Here is a 21,200-nt window from a genome sequence, read left to right as displayed (position 1 = left end):
GCCCAGTCCATCACAGGTAAAGCCATCCCAACCATTCAGCACATCCACATGAAATGCTGTTGTAGGATAGTCATGTCCATCATCAGAGATCAGAGTTTCAGGACTGACACCATCAGGTTCAGGAACAGTTACCATCCCTAAACCATCGGGCTCTTAAACAGAAGGAGGTAACTACACTCACTTCCCAATCATTGAAATATTCCTACAGCCGATCCTCTCACTTTAAGGACTTTATCTCATTATCTCATGCTCTCATTATTCATTGCTATTTATTTATATTTGTATTTGCACAGTTTTTTTGACTTCTGCACTCTGGTGGATCTTTCACAGATCCTGTTATAGTAACTATTCTATCGATTTGCTGAGTATGCCCACAGGAAAATGAATCTCAGGCTTGTATATGGTGACCTACTGTACAAGTACTTTCATAACACCGACAACAAAAATCCTAAATACCTTTGAGTGTGCCTTGTGGATTTTGGGCTGCTGATCATGAAAATCACTATGAAATTTCCTTAGCACACATCATTCTTTTGAAATCACCTGTATTTGTCCTTTCAATTCATAAGTCAAGCCAGAATAATTTATGCCAAGATTAAGGAAGGCATTTTTGTTGGTCCTCAAATCAAACAGGTCATCAATGATGGGCAATTCTAGTGGAACCAGAGAGAATCCCATGGAAGTCATTCAAGAATGTCGTTGAAAATTTTCTTGGCAACTACAGAGCACCAAACTACGTCTAGTTTGTTGACAACGTGCTTCAATCATGCAAACCGTGAAGTGCAACGTGTCACTAAAGATTCATTTTCTGCATTCCTGTTTAGAATTCCTCCCTGCAAATCTTGGCACTGTCAGTGATGAGCACGGTGAAAGGTTTCACCAGGACATTGCGGTCATGGAGAAACGGTATCAGGGCAACTGGAATCCATCAATGTCGGCTGATTATTGTTGGACACTTAAGTGCAAAGCCTCAGACACTGAGTACAAATGAAAATCATCAACAAAACAGTTTTAGCTTAGCTGAACTATTGTGAAGTGTATTTATATTTGTGTGTATATTTTCTTACTGTAATTTTTAGTATATTTTATGAATTTGCACTGTACTGCTGCTGCAAAACAACAAATTTCATGACATGTCAGTGATAATAAACCTGATTCTAATGTCGAATGAGATGGAATTGTTCACCAAATGTAAATTTAATGAACAATTTAAGGTTCACTAACCTTAAATTTAACCCGCTGGACACAGGTAAGTGAAACAGGAAGGGCTGGACATTCTCAGTCAATCAGTCAGGGTCTGTGGGGAGAGAGACAGTGTCACTGGCCATCCAGCAGCACTGCTTTGAGGAGAGGGTCACCAGGGTGAATGATTGGCTCGCTCTGCCAACATCTACCTGTTGAGAGTGTCTAGCACCGTCTATTCACTTCAGGCTTTGATCAGCTACGGCACCAGGCTTTAGAATAGGTTCTCATGAACAGGAGACAGGATTCAGTAACTACATTGAATTTCCTTGACTCAGGGTTGCTGCCCTCGGAGGGGCCACTGGTGAGATTTACGGATTGGACTGTAGTCCAAACGAACTGTACTTCATATTGACCTCTTTCAGTTCTATGTTTTTTTTTTGTGTTCTTGCCTGTTCTTTCTTATTGCTGATTGGTGGGCTGGAGGTTTAGGGTTTGATGTTCTTGTTGCTGATTGGTGGGCTGTGGGTTTAAGGTTTGATGTTCTTGTTGCTGATTGGTGGGCTGGTTGGTTTGGGGTTTGATGTTCTTGTTGCTGATTGGTGGGCTGGGGGTTTAGGGTTTGATGTTCTTGTTGCTGATTGGTGGGATGGGAGTTAGGAGTTTGATGTCCTTGTTCTTTCCCCATGTTGATGATGTGTTGTTTTTTGTGCGAGAGACTGACTGGGGTGAGGTTTGTGAGTTTTTGTTTCTTTTTCTTTTCATGCCTTGGATTGATGTCTTTCTGTCAACTGCTTCTATAGTTTTCAATAATTCATGGCTATCTGGGGAAGACAAATCTCAGAGTTGTATTCGGCATACATACTTTGACAGCGTTGTTGTCTTGGTTTAAAGTATCCATTGTTGGGCATGGTGGGTGAATAACAATCCACTGTTGGAGAGGAACAGGTGGTATGTCACTCAGGTGTTGTGGAAAAAGAAACTGCACCTGGGTAGTCTACACTCAAATGGCGTAGAGTTGAGGCATCGTGGAACACAAGCCCTTTTGCCAACCAATCCATGCTGAACATGCTGCTCACTCAATGTTCTCTGTTCAGCCCAGATCCCTCCAGGTCACGGGTCTCCAACCATTTTATGCCATGGAGACTCTCCATTAACCAAGGGGTCTGTGAGCCTCGGGTTAGAAACCCCTTCTCTAGGCCTTGCCCCTCCATGTACCTGTCCAAGTGGCTCTTAAATGATACGATTGTAACTGCCTCAACCACTTCCTCAGGCAGCCCGTTCCATACACTCACCACCCTCTGCGTGAAAACGTTTCCCCCGTGGTGCCTTTTAACTCTGATTAAACATAGTGGATTCATATCCAGGTCATTTCTATAAATGACAAATAACAAGGGTCTCAACACTGACTCCAGTGGCACGTCACGAGTTAATTGCCTCCATTCTGAGAAACAAGCTCTGCTTCCTACCTCCGAGCTAACCTTGAATCCACCTAACTTGTTCTTCCTGGATTCCAGACCGGCTAGCCATGTGGACAGGGGCTTGTGAAGGTTGAATTCTCCAGTTTCAGGTAGGCTGTTTCCCTCCCCCCACCCCATCCCACTTTCCTTTATCTTGCCAGCCAAAGGACGTAGGTTTCAGTGGCAGGTTTAAAGGTGAACTGCAGTAAATATGCTTCTTGCAGAGGGTGTGGTGAGGGGCTGGAGACTATGTTGGGGAACCAGAGTCTCATGAATAAGTCCATGAAGAACCATGACTGCTGAGGTAAACATTGAGAGCTGGGAAGTGGAAATCACGTCAGTAGGTTTGCAGTACAAGGCATGGACACAACTTCTGTGCAGCATTGTGTGGGGAAGTGCAGGGTGTAGATCATATTGAGAAAGTGGATCAGAATCCCAAGCACTGATCCACATTCTGCTCATGTGTGAGGCCCCTTTCATTAATGTAAATACAGTGACCCTCTGCTTACACTCACGTCTCCCTATCTATTCTGAGCAATCCATCTCAATCCTGTAAGACCATCAGACATTTTCGCACACTTAGACCATTCAGCCCATTGAACACTACCTGCCCCTCTACCTATGTTTCTATTGATTGCAAATCTGGCCACAAAACCATCAATTCTATCATCCAAAACGTTGACATATAACATGAAAGAGAGTGGTCCCAATACTGACCACTGCAGAATAGCAGTAGTCACTGGCAGCTAACCAGAAAAGGCCCCCTTTATTCCTACTGTTTATATTCTGCTGTCAACTAAGCTTCTATCCATGCTAGAATCTTTCCTGTAGTTCAATGGGCGATTATCTTGTTAAACAGCCTCAAGTGCAGCACCTTGTCAAAAGCTTTCTCAAAATCCACATAAACATCCACCTACTCTCCTTTGTCTGTACTGCCTGTTATTTCCTCAAGGAATTCAGATTTGTCAGGCAAGATTTCCCCTTAAGGAAACCATGCTGACTTTGGTCTACTTGGGTACTCAAAGTACAGTACCCTGAAAACTCATCCTTAATAATAGACTCCAACATCTTCCTGAAGTCAGGCTAAATGACATATAATTTCCTTTCTTCTTTCTTTCTCCCTTCCTAAACAGTGGAGCGACTTTTGTAATTCTCTAGTCCTCCAAAACCATTCCAGAGTCTAGTGAATCTTGAAACATCATTAATAATGCCTCCACAATCTTTTCAGTTACCTTTTTCAGAACCCTGGGGTGTATTCCAAATAGACTAGGTAATTTATCTACCCTCAGACCTTTCAGCTTCCTCAGCACTTCCTCCTCCGTAATAGTAACTACACTCAGTTCTGTCTCCTGACACACTCGAATTTCTCACACACTGCTAGTGTCTTCCATAGTGAAGACTGGCACAAAATACTTTGTCTGCTATTACTTTGTCCTTCATTAATACCTCTCCAGCATCATTTTCCAACAGTTCAATATCCATTTTTGCCTCTCTTTTACTCTCATATATCTGAAAAATACTTTTTGCGTGCTCTTTGATATTATTGGCTAGCTTACCTTCATATTTCATCTTTTCTCTCCTTCTGGAATTTTTAGTTGCCTTTAGTTTTTAAAATCTTCCCAATTCTCTAACTTCCCACTAATTTTTGGTATATATTGTACCCTCTCTATTGCTTTTATACTATTTTGACCCCCTGATATTGTCCTCTTCATTAACTTGTATGCCTTTGTATTTCCCTTTATTCCACTGTAGTATGATACATCCGACTTTACCTTTTCCCTCTCAAACTGCAGGGTGAATTATATCATATTACGATAACTGCTTCCTAAGGGTTCCTTTACCTTAAGCTCCCTAATCAAACCCTATCCAGAACTGCCTTTCTCTTAGTGGGCTCAACCACAAGTTGCTCTAAAAAGCCATCTCATAGGTACCCTACAAATTCCCTCTCTTGGATTCCAACACCAACCTGAATTTTCCAATCTACCTACACATTGAAATCCCCCATGTCTATCATACCGTTGTCCTTCTCATATGCATCTTCTGTCCCCCATTGTAATTTATATTCCACATCCAAGCTACTGTGCAGAGGCCTATATGTAATTTCCCCCCCCCCCCCATTCCTGATGAAGGGTCACGGCCCGAAAAGTTGGCTACTCTTTTCTCACGGATGCTGCCTGACCTGCTGAGTTCTTCTAGCATTGTGTACGTATTCGTTGATCCACAGCATCTGCAGTTGTACTTTTGTGTATGTAATTCCCACTGGGTCTTTTCACCTTTGCAGTTTCTTAACTCAACTCGTAAGGATTCTACACCTTCCAATCCTATGTCACCGCTTTCTAATGATTTAACTTCGTTTTTATTAACAGAGCCAATCCGACCACTCTGCCTACTTGTGTGTCTTTTTAAAACAGTGTGTATACTTGGATGTTAAGCTCTCAACTTTGATCTTCTTTCAGTGATTCCTACAACCTCTTACCTGCCAATCACTAACTGTGCTACAAGATCATCTGTATTATTCTGCAAAGCGTGCATTCAAATATAACACATTCAGTCCTGTATCCATCACCCATTTCAATTTTACTCCCATGTTACACTTTCACTCATCTCACTGACTGCAACTTTGCCCTATCACCTGCCTCAGGATCTCACTACACACTGCATCAACTTGTACAGCAGCTGTCTCATCCTCAGCCCTATCACTCTGGTCCCCATCCCCTGTCAAATTAGTTTAAACCCGCCCCAACAACTCCCGCAAACCTGCCCACGTGGATACTGATCCCCGTCAGGTCCTCTTTGTACAGGTTATACCTACCCCAGAAGAGATCTCAATGATCCAGAAATCTGAACCCCATCCCCATCCATCTGTACTATCATCATATTCCTGCTCTGAACAGCACGTGGTACTGGAGTAATCCAGAAATTACTACCTTGGAGGTGCTGCTCTACAGTCTCTTTCCTAACTCCCTATATTAACTGCACGGCAACACTTCCCCTTTTCTACCTACAGTGCCCATTAAAAGTATTCATCCCCCTTGGAAGTTTTCATATTTTATTGTTTTACAACATTGATGGTGCTAAACGGCAACTCCTTTGCTTGCATCTTTGGAAACAGCTCTATTTCCATCTTTAATATCTCTATTTTTCCCTTTCAGGGTTTTATTGAAGACTCTGACCTGGAGTTACACGCTGACTTTGGTTTGTTGCGGGAATGGGACCTGCTCTCGGGGTTTCACAACTGGCTGTTATCTGACGTGCCAAGGACGTGGTCTAAGAGCTCAGCACGCCTTTGGAGGCCTGGGATCTCGTGGCTCTGGGGACAGGTGGATCGAAGCTCGGTGTCCCGACAGGAGATCAGTGTGTTGTGGGAATTGTAAGATCTTTGGCTGTGTGCTCAGAGATCTTTGGGTGCAGAGCTCGGAAGGGGGTGAGTAATTATGCAATCAATTATATTGTGTTGAATAATTGCAATAAATTCAGACTAATTTGTTTTCACTTTGACACAAAAGAGTCTTTTCTGTTGATTGGTTTCAAAAAAGCCAAATTAAATCCACTGTGACTCAGTTTTGTAAATCAGTAAAACATGAAAACTTCCAATACTCTGGTGGTGAATACTTTTTATAGGCGATGTATATATGTCATTGACACCTTTGTACAGCATGATCTCTGGCTGATCACCCTCCCTCTTGATAATATTCTCCAGCTGCTCTGAGTGATCCTGGACCCTGGCACCTGGGAGGCAACTCTTCACCCTGCTGTATTTTTTGTAGCCACAGAATCTGCTGTTTCCTGCTTCCCCTAACCATCCAGTCTCCTATAACTTTCTCTCTCTCTCTCTGACTTTACCCTTCTCTGCTGGGCCTCAGTGCCCAGCCATAGTGCCACTGGCCTGGCTGCTGATAGTCCACCCCATCCCCCCAAACCCCAAGCAGTACCCAAAAGGGTATACTTATTGCTGAAGGGAACAGCCACAGGGGAAACCTACACTGACTGAGTACTCCCTTTACTTCACCCATGTACGACCTGAAGTTCCACTCTGGGTTTGACAACCTCAGGGGGTATTCAGCCTCCTGGGTGGCCCTGAGTGCATCCAGCTCCAACTCCAGGTCCAGTTCCTTGACCTTAGCAGTTAGGATTTGCAGTTGGATGCACTTCCTACAGATGTAGACATCAGGGAGATTGTCAAGTTTCCACATCTCACAGGAGGAGCATTCAACTGCCAGAACTACCGACCTGCCTACACTTGTAACATCTCTAACGACTCAAGCTTAAATTCTAGTCTGTGCCTCTTCTCACCTGTTAAGCCAAAGCCTGGCCGTTCCAACAATGGGCACTACCACAATGGCTGCTCCGCTTACAACTTGCTTCTTTTATTGGTCCCTGCTGAATGCTTAATAGATCATTATGATGGCAGTCCACTGAAAAGTTCCAAAAGCCCCCAGCAGATATTTTAAAAACTTGTACTACCTCACCAACAAATGACTTCTTGTGATGTTTGCAAGCCCCTGAACACAACAATCCCAGCCCTACCCAATTCCAGTCCACCCCATTTCCAGACCAACCCAATCCCAGCCCAACCCAAAACCATTCCAGCCCAATCCCAATCTCACTCCAGACCAATCCCAATCCCAGTCCGGCCCAATCCCAATCCTACTCTGACCCAATCCCAATCTCACTCCACTCCAATCCCAATCCCACTCCAGCCCAATCCCAATCCTACTCTGGCCCAATCCCAATCTCACTCCAGCCCAATTCTAACTGTGTCACAACCCAAAACCATTCCACCCCAATCCCAATCTCACTCCAGACCAATCCCAATCTCACTCCAGACCAATCCCAATCCCACTCCACTCCAATCCCACTCCGGCCCAATCCCAATCCTACTCTGGCCCAATCCCAATCTCACTCCAGCCCAATTCCAACCGTGTCACAAACCAAAATCATTCCACCCCAATCCCAATCTCACTCCAGACCAATCCCAATCCCACTCCACTCCACTCCAATCCCACTCCGGCCCAATCCCAATACTACTCTGGCCCAATCCCAATCTCACTCCAGCCCAATTCTAACCGTGTCACAACCCAAAACCATTCCACCCCAATCCCAATCTCACTCCAGACCAATCCCAATCCCACTTCGGCCCAATCCCAATCCTGTCACAACCCAAAACCATTCCACCCCAGTCCCAGTCCTATCCCATCCCAGATCAATCCATTCTCAGCCCAACCAAATCCTAGACCACCAGAATCCTATTCCATCCTAATCCATCCTAGACCCACAGAATTGCAATGAAAACAATCACAACACAACCAAATCCCAGTCCATCCCAGCCCAAACCAATTCCAGTCAAACACAACCCCAACCCCAGTCTATCCCAACCATGCAGGTACCTCTGCCCTGTGAGCTGAGGGAGATGGTTTAACCTCAGAGAAACCAGAAAATTTCAGCTCTGAGGAACATTTAACTTTCATTCTGTCTTTAGACTTCAGTAGTGGGGCCTTACCTCTTCTGCAGGTCGGAGGGTGAGGGTTAAAGACGCCGTTATCTCCACATCTACTCTCACTGGAACCCTCAAGTTTAAATCCTTTATTACAGGTGAATGTAATAACATCTCCATAGTTATAAAATGATCCAGTGGAATATCGTCGTGCATAACCTCCATTCGGAATTGGCGAGGGTGATTGGCAACGTACTGCAGGAAAGGAACAGGTTAGTCTCTTAGAGGATTACGATAACTGCTTCCTAAGGGTTCCTTTACCTTAAGCTCCCTAATCAAACCCTGTCCAGAACTGCCTTTCTCTTAGTGGGCTCAACCACAAGTTGCTCTAAAAAGCCATCTCATAGGTACCCTACAAATTCCCTCTCTTGGAATCCAACACCAACCTGAATTTTCCAATCTACCTACACATTGAAATCCCCCATGTCTATCATACCGTTGTCCTTCTCATATGCATCTTCTGTCCCCCATTGTAATTTATATTCCACATCCAAGCTACTGTGCAGAGGCCTATATGTAATTCCCCCCCTCGCCCATTCCTGATGAAGGGTCTCGGCCCAAAACGTTGGCTACTCTTTTCTCACAGATGCTGCCTGACCTGCTGAGTTCTTCTAGCATTGTGTACGTATTCTTTGATCCACAGCATCTGCAGTTGTACTTTTGTGTATGTAATTCCCACTGGGTCTTTTCATCTTTGCAGTTTCTTAACTCAACTCGTAAGGATTCTACACCTTCCAATCCTATGTCACCGCTTTCTAATGACTTAACTTCGTTTTTATTAACAGAGCCAATCCGACCACTCTGCCTACTTGTGTGTCTTTTTAAAACAGTGTGTATACTTGGATGTTAAGCTCTCAACTTTGATCTTCTTTCAGTGATTCCTACAACCTCTTACCTGCCAATCACTAACTGTGCTACAAGATCATCTGTATTATTCTGCAAAGCGTGCATTCAAATATAACACATTCAGTCCTGTATCCATCACCCATTTCAATTTTACTCCCATGTTACACTTTCACTCATCTCACTGACTGCAACTTTGCCCTATCACCTGCCTCAGGATCTCACTACACACTGCATCAACTTGTACAGCAGCTGTCTCATCCTCAGCCCTATCACTCTGGTCCCCATCCCCTGTCAAATTAGTTTAAACCCGCCCCAACAACTCCCGCAAACCTGCCCACGTGGATACTGATCCCCGTCAGGTCCTCTTTGTACAGGTTATACCTACCCCAGAAGAGATCTCAATGATCCAGAAATCTGAACCCCATCCCCATCCATCTGTACTATCATCATATTCCTGCTCTGAACAGCACGTGGTACTGGAGTAATCCAGAAATTACTACCTTGGAGGTGCTGCTCTACAGTCTCTTTCCTAACTCCCTATATTAACTGCACGGCAACACTTCCCCTTTTCTACCTACAGTGCCCATTAAAAGTATTCATCCCCCTTGGAAGTTTTCATATTTTATTGTTTTACAACATTGATGGTGCTAAACAGCAACTCCTTTGCTTGCATCTTTGGAAACAGCTCTATTTCCATCTTTAATATCTCTATTTTTCCCTTTCAGGGTTTTATTGAAGACTCTGACCTGGAGTTACACGCTGACTTTGGTTTGTTGCGGGAATGGGACCTGCTCTCGGGGTTTCACAACTGGCTGTTATCTGACGTGCCAAGGACGTGGTCTAAGAGCTCAGCACGCCTTTGGAGGCCTGGGATCTCGTGGCTCTGGGGACAGGTGGATCGAAGCTCGGTGTCCCGACAGGAGATCAGTGTGTTGTGGGAATTGTAAGATCTTTGGCTGTGTGCTCAGAGATCTTTGGGTGCAGAGCTCGGAAGGGGGTGAGTAATTATGCAATCAATTATATTGTGTTGAATAATTGCAATAAATTCAGACTAATTTGTTTTCACTTTGACACAAAAGAGTCTTTTCTGTTGATTGGTTTCAAAAAAGCCAAATTAAATCCACTGTGACTCAGTTTTGTAAATCAGTAAAACATGAAAACTTCCAATACTCTGGTGGTGAATACTTTTTATAGGCGATGTATATATGTCATTGACACCTTTGTACAGCATGATCTCTGGCTGATCACCCTCCCTCTTGATAATATTCTCCAGCTGCTCTGAGTGATCCTGGACCCTGGCACCTGGGAGGCAACTCTTCACCCTGCTGTATTTTTTGTAGCCACAGAATCTGCTATCTGTTTCCTGCTTCCCCTAACCATCCAGTCTCCTATAACTTTCTCTCTCTCTCTCTGACTTTACCCTTCTCTGCTGGGCCTCAGTGCCCAGCCATAGTGCCACTGGCCTGGCTGCTGATAATCCACCCCATCCCCCCAAACCCCAAACAGTATCCAAAAGGGTATACTTATTGCTGAAGGGAACAGCCACAGGGGAAACCTACACTGACTGAGTACTCCCTTTACTTCACCCATGTACGACCTGAAGTTCCACTCTGGGTTTGACAACCTCAGGGGGTATTCAGCCTCCTGGGTGGCCCTGAGATAGATAGATAGATAGATAGATAGATAGATACTTTATTCATCCCCATGGGGAAATTCAACTTTTTTTCCAATGTCCCATACACTTGTTGTAGCACAACTAATTACATACAATACTTAACTCAGTAAAAAATATGATATGCATCTAAATCACTATCTCAAAAAGCATTAATAATAGCTTTTAAAAAGTTCTTAAGTCCTGGCGGTAGAATTGTAAAGCCTAATGGCATTGGGGAGTATTGACCTCTTCATCCTGTCTGAGGAGCATTGCATCGATAGTAACCTGTCGCTGAAACTGCTTCTCTGTCTCTGGATGGTGCTATGTAGAGGATGTTCAGAGTTATCTATAATTGACCGTAGCCTACTCAGCGCCCTTCGCTCAGCTACCGATGTTAAACTCTCCAGTACTTTGCCCACGACAGAGCCCGCCTTCCTTACCAGCTTATTAAGACGTGAGGCGTCCCTCTTCTTAATGCTTCCTCCCCAACACGCCACCACAAAGAAGAGGGCGCTCTCCACAACTGACCTATAGAACATCTTCAGCATCTCACTACAGACATTGAATGACGCCAACCTTCTTAGGAAGTACAGTCGACTCTGTGCCTTCCTGCACAAGGCATCTGTGTTGGCAGTCCAGTCTAGCTTCTCGTCTAACTGTACTCCCAGATACTTGTAGGTCTTAACCTGCTCCACACATTCTCCATTAATGATCACTGGCTCCATATGAGGCCTAGATCTCCTAAAGTCCACCACCATCTCCTTGGTCTTGGTGATATTGAGACGCAGGTAGTTTGAGTTGCACCATATCACAAAGTCCTGTATCAGTTTCCTATACTCCTCCTCCTGTCCATTCCTGACACATCCCACTATGGCCGTGTCATCAGCGAACTTCTGCACATGGCAGGACTCCGAGTTATATTGGAAGTCTGATGTGTACAGGGTGAACAGGACCAGAGAGAGTACGGTTCCCTGCGGCGCCCCTGTGCTGCTGACCACCGTGTCAGACCTACAGACCTGAGTGTATCCAGCTCCAACTCCAGGTCCAGTTCCTTGACCTTAGCAGTTAGGATTTGCAGTTGGATGCACTTCCTACAGATGTAGACATCAGGGAGATTGTCAAGTTTCCACATCTCACAGGAGGAGCATTCGACTGCCAGAACTACCGACCTGCCTACACTTGTAACATCTCTAACAACTCAAGCTTAAATTCTAGTCTGTGCCTCTTCTCACCTGTTAAGCCAAAGCCTGGCCGTTCCAACAATGGGCACTACCACAATGGCTGCTCTGCTTACAACTTGCTTCTTTTATTGGTCCCTGCTGAATGCTTAATAGATCATTATGATGGCAGTCCACTGAAAAGTTCCAAAAGCCCCCAGCTGATATTTTAAAAACTTGTACTACCTCACCAACAAATGACTTCTTGTGATGTTTGCAAGCCCCTGAACACAACAATCCCAGCCCTACCCAATTCCAGTCCACCCCATTTCCAGACCAACCCAATCCCAGCCCAACCCCAAACTCACTCCAGCCCAATTCCAACCATGTCACAACCCAAAACCATTCCACCCCAATCCCAATCTCACTCCAGACCAATCCCAATCCCACTTCGGCCTAATCCCAATCCTACTCTGGCCCAATCCCAATCTCACTCCAGCCCAATTCCAACTGTGTCACAACCCAAAACCATTCCACCCCAACCCCAATCTCACTCCAGACCAATCCCAATCCCACTCCAGCCCAATCCCAATCTCACTCCAGCCCAATTCCAACCGTGTCACAACCCAAAACCATTCCACCCCAACCCCAATCTCACTCCAGACCAATCCCAATCCCACTCCAGACCAATCCCAATCCCACTTCGGCCCAATCCCAATCCTGTCACAACCCAAAACCATTCCACCCCAGTCCCAGTTCTATCCCATCCCAGATCAATCCATTCTCAGCCCAACCAAATCCTAGACCACCAGAATCCTATTCCATCCTAATCCCAGTTCATCCTAGACCCACAGAATTGCAATGAAAACAATCACAACACAACCCCATCCCGGCCAAACCCCCCATCCCAGCCCAACCAAATCCCAGTCAATCCCAGCACAAACCAATTCCAGTCAAACTCAACCCCAAACACAGTCTATCCCAGCCATGCAGGTACCTCTGCCCTGTGAGCTGAGGGAGATGGTTTAACCTCAGAGAAACCAGAAAATTTCAGCTCTGAGGAACATTTAACGTTCATTCTGTCTTTAGACTTCAGTAGTGGGGCCTTACCTCTTCTGCAGGTCGGAGGGTGAGGGTTAAAGACACCGTTATCTCCACATCTACTCTTACTGGAACCCTCAAGTTTAAATCCTTTATTACAGGTGAATGTAATAACATCTCCATAGTAATAAAATGATCTAGTGGAATATGGTCGTGCATAACCTCCATTCGGAATTGGCGAGGGTAATTGGCAACGTACTGCAGGAAAGGAACAGGTTAGTCATCACTCAAGAGCGATATGAAAGACCAGGAGATTCACAAAGTAACATAGAGCATAGAATCTGGAACAGTAGAGCTCATAAATGGGCCCTGCATCCCACAATGTTGTTTTGGATTAATTAAACATTTTTACATGTAAAACATTACAGGACTCTCCTTGAAAAATAGAATTAAGGTAATGTTATGGCCCAATCTTTGCCCTCCTGATTTCTCCTGTTCTTTTCTTGTACTCTTTAAACCTCAGTGACTTGTTTGATAACAATTTCCTATGCCTGACATGCATTCCTTCAATATCCTCTGCCTTCTCTGGAAGGACTGTTTATGTCCTGGATGGTGGTGGAGGAGAAAGCGTGGGGTCGGGTGTTACACCTTCAACAGTTGCAGGGGACATTGCTTGGGGAGGAGCTAAGTAAACAGCGGGTCAGAGAGGGAGTGGTTTCTGGAACGGGTGGGAAAATGGAATTGGTGGTGGGATCACATTGTAGCTGGTGAATGCGATCCCACCATGTGATAAGGACTGTTGTATGATTTCTTACGGAAACGTGACTCCAGGACAACATCCCAGGCACCATCAGTCTACAGGTCATTTCACGCAGGAACTTGGGCTGCATTGTTTTATCGTCATTGTGCCACATGTACTTTGTGCCGTTTGTGACTGTCGGTAGTGTGTTTTGCACCCTGGCTCCGGAGGACCACTGTTTTGTTTAGCTGTGTTCACATCTATGGTTGAATGACAATCGAACTTGAAATTTCGAAGAATGTTCTGCAGGATGTGGATGTTGGTTTGGTGATAGGTGAGGACCAAGCAAATACTTTCTGGGAGACATAGTGTGAGAGCAGATGTCCACAAAATGAAGGAGATGCTGAGTAACATATTCAAAGCATCGAGCAAAGAAGCATATTCACAGAAATAAACATATATAGTCCAAGACCCTGAAAGACAATGTCCGGCAATCAATGGTACAGTCTGCTGGCAGTGTACAGACGCGTGCAGTTCAGCCTGTCATTCCACCGCTCGAACACAAGAGGACAACACCGACCGGACAGACCAGGCCGCAGTCAAGCTCACCACGCTGTAGCGCTTTTGAATCGCTCTCCTGGTCTGCAGCAGCAAGCAAGCCTGAGGCTTAAGGCCTAGTTCTCGCTATATCTGAGGCTATGCAGCTCCCATGTTGACTGTGATGTGAACTCCCAGGTGCATGTAACTCTCACTATGGATGAGCCTTGTATTCACAGAGCGGATGGTTCATCTGCACCTTCCTGACGTCCACAGTGATTTCCTTGGTCTTCTCCACATTCAGGCTTAGGGTGTTGCCATACCAATCAATCAGCTGCTTCACTTCCTCTCTGTACTCCATCTCGCCATCATCCTTGATGCCCTACTCCAATTTAAAACTACTCCCACAAGGACCTATCCTTGTCTGTAGCTATCCTGACAGTTGAGGAGTTGTTGTTACTGTTTCCTAAGTGTTTACCAACTGAAAGGTCAGTCACCTGGAAGGAACCTTGGATTAAAAACATCAGAATCCAACAAGCTTGAGGACATAGCATTGTACTTCACATTCGTAAAACAAAGCTTGATCAAATGCATACTTACTCGCACGACATTCAGGTGAGGGTTTGTCATACTCATTGTACCCCCTACAATGAAGGGTCTCACTGCCAATCAGCTTATAACCACTTCTGCAGGTAAATGTGACGGTCTCATGTTTTGTATATATTTCCTTATCACTCTTGATCAATCCATTAGCAATACTTTGGGGTTTTTTACATCCATCTGCCAAGATGACAACACAATAACCTCAGCTGGAAAAAGAATTATATCTGGGATAAAGGTATCAACACTCACATCAGATGATGGAGGTAGCGGAAACACAAGTATAAACAGGAAAAAGTCTGGAGTTGCTGGAAATCCAAAGCAAAGAACACAACATACCGGAGGAACTCAGCAGGTCAGGTAGCATCTACAGAGGCAGATAGATAGTTGACATTTCAGGCCGAGACCCTTCCTCAGGATTGAAAAGGAAGGGGGAAGATCCCAGGAAAAAAAGGTGGGGGAGGGGAAGGAGGATTGCTAGAAGGTGATAGGTGACGCCAGGTGGGTGGGAAGGGTCACGGGTGGAGAAGTAGGAATCTGATAGGAGAGGAGAGTGGGCCATAGGAGAAAGAAGGAGGAGGGGACTCAGGGGGAGGCGATAGGCAGTTGAGAAGAGATGAAAGGTCAGAGTGAGGAATGGAAGGAGGGGGGAATTTGGTTACAAGAAGGAGAAATTGATATTCATGCTATCAGGTTTGGAGGGTACCCAGATGGAATATAAGGTGTTAATCCTCCAGTACTGTGCAAAGGCTTTATATATATATATATATACACACACACACACACACACATGTATATATATATATATAGAGAGAGAGAGAGAGAGAGAGAGAGAGAGAGAGAGAGAGAGAGAGAGAGAGAGAGAGAGAGAGAGAGAGAGAGAGAGAGAGAGAGAGTGCGCTAGGGTTCCTAGGACTTCTGCACACTACTGTAGTAATTTTATGTATTGCACTGTATTGCTGCCATAAAAAGGGCAAATTTCATGACATATAAACATAGAAATAGGAGGAGGAGTAGGCCTCTGGCCCATCAAGCCTGCTCCTCCATTCAACAGGTTCATAGTTGATCATCTGCACCTACCTGTCTTTTCCCCATAACCTTTAATTCCCCTGCTATGCAAAACTCCATTTAACTTCATCTTAAATATATTTACTGAGAGAGCCTCCACTGCTTCATTGGGCAGAGAATTCCACAGATTCACCACCCTCTGGGAAAAGCAGTTCCTCCTCATCTCCATCCTAAATTTACTCCTACGAATCTTGAGACTAAGTCCCCTAGTTCTAGTCTGACCTGCCAGTGAAAACAATTTTCCTGCTTCTACCTTATCTATCACTTTCATAATTGTATATGTTTTTATAAGATCTCCTCTCATCCTTCTGAATCTCAGTGAGTACAATCCAAGGAGACTCAATCTCTCCTTATGGTTTAACCTCCTCATCTCTGGAATCAACCAGGTGAACCTCCTCTGCACTGCCTCCAAAGCCAGTATATCCTTCCTCAAGTAAGGAGACCAGAACTGCATGCAGTACTCCAGGAGTTGCCTCACCAGTACCCTGTACAGTTGCAGCATAACCTCCCTACTCTTAAATTCAATCCTTCTAACAATGAAGGCTAACATTCCATTTGCCTTCTTTATAGCCTGCTGCACCTGCAAACCAACCTTTTGCGATTCATGCACAAGCACTCCCACATCCTTCTGCACAGAAGCATGCTGCAAACTTTTACTATTTAAATAATAATCTGATCTTCCATTTTTCCTTCCAAAGCGGATGACCTCGCATTCACCAACATTGTACTCCATCTGCCAAACCACTTAACCCATCTATACCTCTCTGCAGTCTCTCCATATCATCTGCACGGTTTGCTTTTCCATTCAATGTAGTGTCATCAGCAAATTTAGATAGACTATACTCATGAGCCCTCTTCCAGATCATTAATGTATATCCTGAACAGTTGTGAGCCCAGTACTGACCTCTGCGGCACACCACTCACCACTGATTGCCAACCAGAGTAACAGCCATGCATCCCAACTCTCTGCTTTCTAATGGTTAACCAATCCTCTCTCCATGCTAATACATCACCCCCAACTCTATGCATCCTTATCTCATGGATAAGTCTTTTATGGGGTACCTGATCGAATGCCTTCTGGAAATCCATGTAAATATCATCCATCTGTTTCCCTGTATCCACTGCGCTCGTTACATCCTCAAAGAACTCCAACAGGTTTGTCAAACAGGACCTGCCTTTACTGAATCCATGCTGCGTCTGCCTGATGGATCCATTTCTTTCCAGATGTCTTGCTATTTCTTCTTTTATGATATGTGAGTGATGATAAACCTGATTCCGATAGGGGTCTCTATTGTGGACCGAGAGTAGTAAGGAGACAGGGAGAGGGGAATCATGGTTGGTAAAAGGGAAAGGGAGAAGGGAGGGAGGGGGAAGCACCAGAGAGACATTCTGTAATGATCAATCAACCAATTATTTGGAATCAAATAACCTTGTCTGGTGTTTCAGCGCTGGGTGTGTCTGCACCTGTCCTTCCCCCTGCCCTCAGCACTCCTTCTCTGCCACCAGTCCCACACTACACCTGTGACACTCCACCCTCACTATTCCCATTCGCAAAGGGTTTGCTTCAATCACATTTACAAACTCTCTCTCAACTCCACGTTGACAGGTACAGTACTGTGCAAAAATCTTAAGAAACCCTAGCTCTATCTATCACTCTCTCTCTCTGCAAAAGGAGACAAACTGTGCAAGTAACAAAAATTTTAGAGATACTATACAATATGGAGTATGATAGCAACATATAAGAGACATTTAAACAGACAGGTGAATGGAGGGGCAAGGACCATGTGCAGGCATAAACAGAAGGGATTAGCTTAGATTTTTCTGTGGTTTGCACAATGCTTTACATTCACCAGACCTTCCAGGTATGCACATCACATCACATACATCACTGTGCAGTGACACACATGGACACAGTGGCCACTCTGGCCCCAGCTTGAACTTGAACTTGAGCGAGTGGGCCAAAGGGCCTGCATGGCCCTTTGACTCTATGAAGGCATCCGCTTCACACCAGGGGAATTTACAACAGCCAATTAATCCACCAAACTATACATTCTTGGGATGTGGGAGAAGCTGGAGCACCGGGAGAGCTTGCAAACTCCACACCGACAGCATCCGAGATCAGGATTGGTGCTGAGAGGTAGCATCTCTAGGCACCATTGTAAAACTTTCTCCAAGATAAAAACCTATCAACAGATATTGTTTGTGCTTTATTGCAAACTTTGGAAGAGCGTTACTCACTAAACCGACAGGTTGGTGGATCATCGCTGAATTGACTGTTCTCATTGCACTTGATAAGGTTGCTGCCAACAATTTCAAAACCGCGATCACATTCGAACAGTACTTCCTCCTCGTATCTCAGTACATTCCGAGGACTCGATCTGATGCGGCCATTTATAGGAGCGTCCGGAATGAAACATCTTACATCTGCTCGGAGAAAGTAATGAATGAGTCTCATCCAGGAGTAGTGGGTTTGTAAGCTTCTGCATCTTCTCCCTACCTGATGCTAGTGCACTGAATACATAAAGATGGTCAGAAATTTGATTGGACATTTAGATACACTGGAGAGATTTGATTGGTAGAAGTGTGCAGACCCAGTAGCTCGTCATTGCATAAGGCTTCTGGGAAAGTTCTGAGATAAAAGGAAGACACTGCCTAGTGGAGTGGTCGTCAAAGGAGCAGTCGTTGGAGTAGCATGAGTCAGAGTAGTAAGGCTTTGGCTCATCAGGGCTTCAGCGAGGATGGGCCTAGGCAAGGTAAGGAGGTAAGTTACTTTCATATCTCTCTTCTTTTCTCTAGCTTAAGAATAGTGGGTATGACTGCAAGGCCAGTTTTCTGCTCTGGGTGTCAGATGTGGGCTATCTGGGAGACATCTAACCTCCCTGTTGCCACATCTGCACTGTATCGAGTATCAGCTCCTTACAGACTGAGTTAGGGAACTGGAGCTGCAGCTCGATGACCTTCGCCTTGTTAGGGAAAGTGAGGAGGTGATCAATAGGAGCTACAGGCAGGCAGTTACACTGGGGCCACAGGAGACAGAGAAGTGGGTGACTGTCAAGAGAAGGAAGGGAAAACATCAGGTAGTGGAGAGCAACCCAGTGGCCATCCCCCTTAACGATAAGTACTCTATTTTGAGTACTGTTGGTGGGGATGACCTACCTGGGGGAAGAAACAGCAGCCGTGCCTCTGGCACGGAGTCTGGCCCTGTGGCTCAGAAGGGTAGGGAACTGAAGAGGTTAGCAGTGGTAATAGAGGACACTATAGTTAGGGGACAGATAGGTGATTCTGTAGGCGTGAAAAAGAAACACAGATGGTAGTTTACCTCCCAGGTGTTAGGGTTTGTGATGTTTCTGACCGCATCCACAATATCCTGAAATGGGAGGGTGAGCAGCCAGAGGCTGTGGTACATATTGGTACCAACGACATAGGGAGAAAAACAGAGGAGGTCCTGAAAGCGGAAATCAAGGAGTTAGGAAGGAAGCTGAGAAGCAGGACTTCAAGGGTAGTAATCTCGGGATTGTCACCTCTGCCACATGACAGTGAGTATAGGAATAGGATGAGGTGGTGGATAAATGCGCAGCTGATGAATTGGAGCAAGAGGCAGGGATTCAGATTTCTGGATCATTGGGACTTCTACTGGGGCAGTTGCGACCTGTACAAAAATAAGGGGTTGCACTTGAATCCGAGGGGGACCAATATCCTGGCGGGGAGGTTTGCCATTGCTATTGGGGAGGATTTAAACTAGATTTGCGGGGGGGGGGTGGGAACCAAAGTGAAGAGGCAGAGAATGGGAAAGTTGGAGCACAAGTAGAGACCGCTGGTAGGGAGTTTGTGAGGAAGAATAGGCAGATGTTTGAGCAAAGATGCACTCAGCCTGATGGTTTGAGATGTATCGATTTTAATGCAAGTGGTGTTATAACCAAGGTGGATGATCTTAGAGTGTAGATCAATACGTGGAACTATGATAAAGTGGCCATTACAGAGACTTAGATGTGTCAGGGCTGCTGAGTGCCAGTCTTTAGATGTTTCAAAAAGGACAGGAAGGAGGCAAAAGAGGTGGGGGTGTGGCATTGCTATTCAGAGATACTGTCACGGCTGCAGAAAAGGAGGAGGGGATTATCCATTAAATCAGTGCGGGTGGAAGTCAGAAACAGGAAAGGGACAATATCTCTACAGGGTGTTTTTTATAGACCCTTCCCCAATGGTTACAGGGACGTTGAGGAGCAGGTAGAGATTCTGGAATGGTGCAATAATAATAGGATTGTTATGATGGGAGATTTTAACTTTCTTAATGTAAACTGGCATCTCCTTAGAGCAAGGGGTTTAGATGGGGTGGAGTTTGTTAGGTGTGTTCGGGAAGGTTTTCCTGGCACAGTATGCAGAAAAGTCAACTAGATGAGAGGCTGTACTTGATCTGGTATTGGGAAATGAACCTGGTCAGGTGTCAGATCTCTTGGTGCGAGAACATTTTGGAGGTAGTGATCATAACTTTATCTCCTTTACCATAGAGGTGGAGAGGGATAGGAACAGACAAATTGGGAAAACATTTAGAACATAGAAATCCTACAGCACAATACAGGCCCTTTGGCCCACAAAGCTATGCTGAACATATACTTGCCATAGAAATTACCTAGGGTTACTCATAGCCCTCTATTTTTCTAAGCTCCATGTACCTATCCAGGAGTCTCTTAAAAGACCCACCATCACCACAGGCAGCCCATTCCACACACTCACCACTCTCTGTGTAAAAAAACTTAGCCCTGATATCTCCTCTGTACCTACTTCCAAGCACCTTAAAATTATGCCCTCTCATGCTAGCCACTTCAGCCCTGGGAAAAAGCCTCTGACTATCCACACGATCAATGCCTCTCATCATCTTGTACACCTCTATCAGGTCACCTCTCATCCTCCGTCACTCCAAGGAGAAAAGGCAAAGTTCACTCAACCTATTCTCATAAAGCATGCTCACCAGTCCAGGCAACATCCTTGTACATTTCCTCTGCACCCTTTCCACATCCTTCCTATAGTGAGGTGACCAGAAGTGAGCACAGTACTCCAAGTGGGGTCTGACCAGGGTCCTATATGGCTGCAACATTATTTCTCAGCTCTTAAACTCAATACCACGATTGATGAATGCCTTCTTAACTATAGAATCAACCCGTGCAACAGCTTTGAGTGCTCTATGAACTCAGACCCCAAGATCCCTCTGATCCTCCACACTGCCTAGAGTCTTACCATTAATGCTATATTTTGCCATCATATTTGACCTACCAAAATGAAACACTTCACACTTACCTGGGTTGAACTCCATCTGCCACTTCTCAGCCCAGTTTTGCATCCTATCAATGTCCTGCTGTAACCTCTGACAGCCCTCCACACTATCCACAACACCTCCAACCTTAGTGTCATCAGCAAATTTACTAAC

The 21,200-nt window shown here is 45.1% G+C and overlaps 1 protein-coding gene across 2 annotated transcripts in view; it reads right to left on the bottom strand.

Moving 5' to 3' along the window:
* The window catches only part of LOC140717388 (complement component receptor 1-like protein), a 78,816-nt gene that overhangs the window by 12,710 nt on the left and 44,906 nt on the right, over positions 1-21,200 (bottom strand). The window contains exons 7-10 of one of the 2 annotated variants that reach the window (XM_073030933.1): positions 18,017-18,202; positions 14,711-14,890; positions 12,904-13,092; positions 8,143-8,331 (exon numbers count right to left, since the gene is read on the bottom strand). In XM_073030933.1, the coding sequence (XP_072887034.1) occupies positions 8,143-8,331; positions 12,904-13,092; positions 14,711-14,890; positions 18,017-18,202 (744 nt within the window). The remainder of the gene's footprint in view (positions 1-8,142; positions 8,332-12,903; positions 13,093-14,710; positions 14,891-18,016; positions 18,203-21,200) is intronic. The other variant, XM_073030934.1, reaches the window with a different exon arrangement.

The sequence above is a fragment of the Hemitrygon akajei genome, chromosome 27, assembly GCF_048418815.1.
Source record: "Hemitrygon akajei chromosome 27, sHemAka1.3, whole genome shotgun sequence".
In the NCBI taxonomy this organism is placed as follows: Eukaryota; Metazoa; Chordata; class Chondrichthyes; order Myliobatiformes; family Dasyatidae; genus Hemitrygon; species Hemitrygon akajei.
The sequence above is the reverse complement of the archived record's forward strand: the minus strand, read 5'-3'. Positions and strand labels throughout refer to the sequence as shown.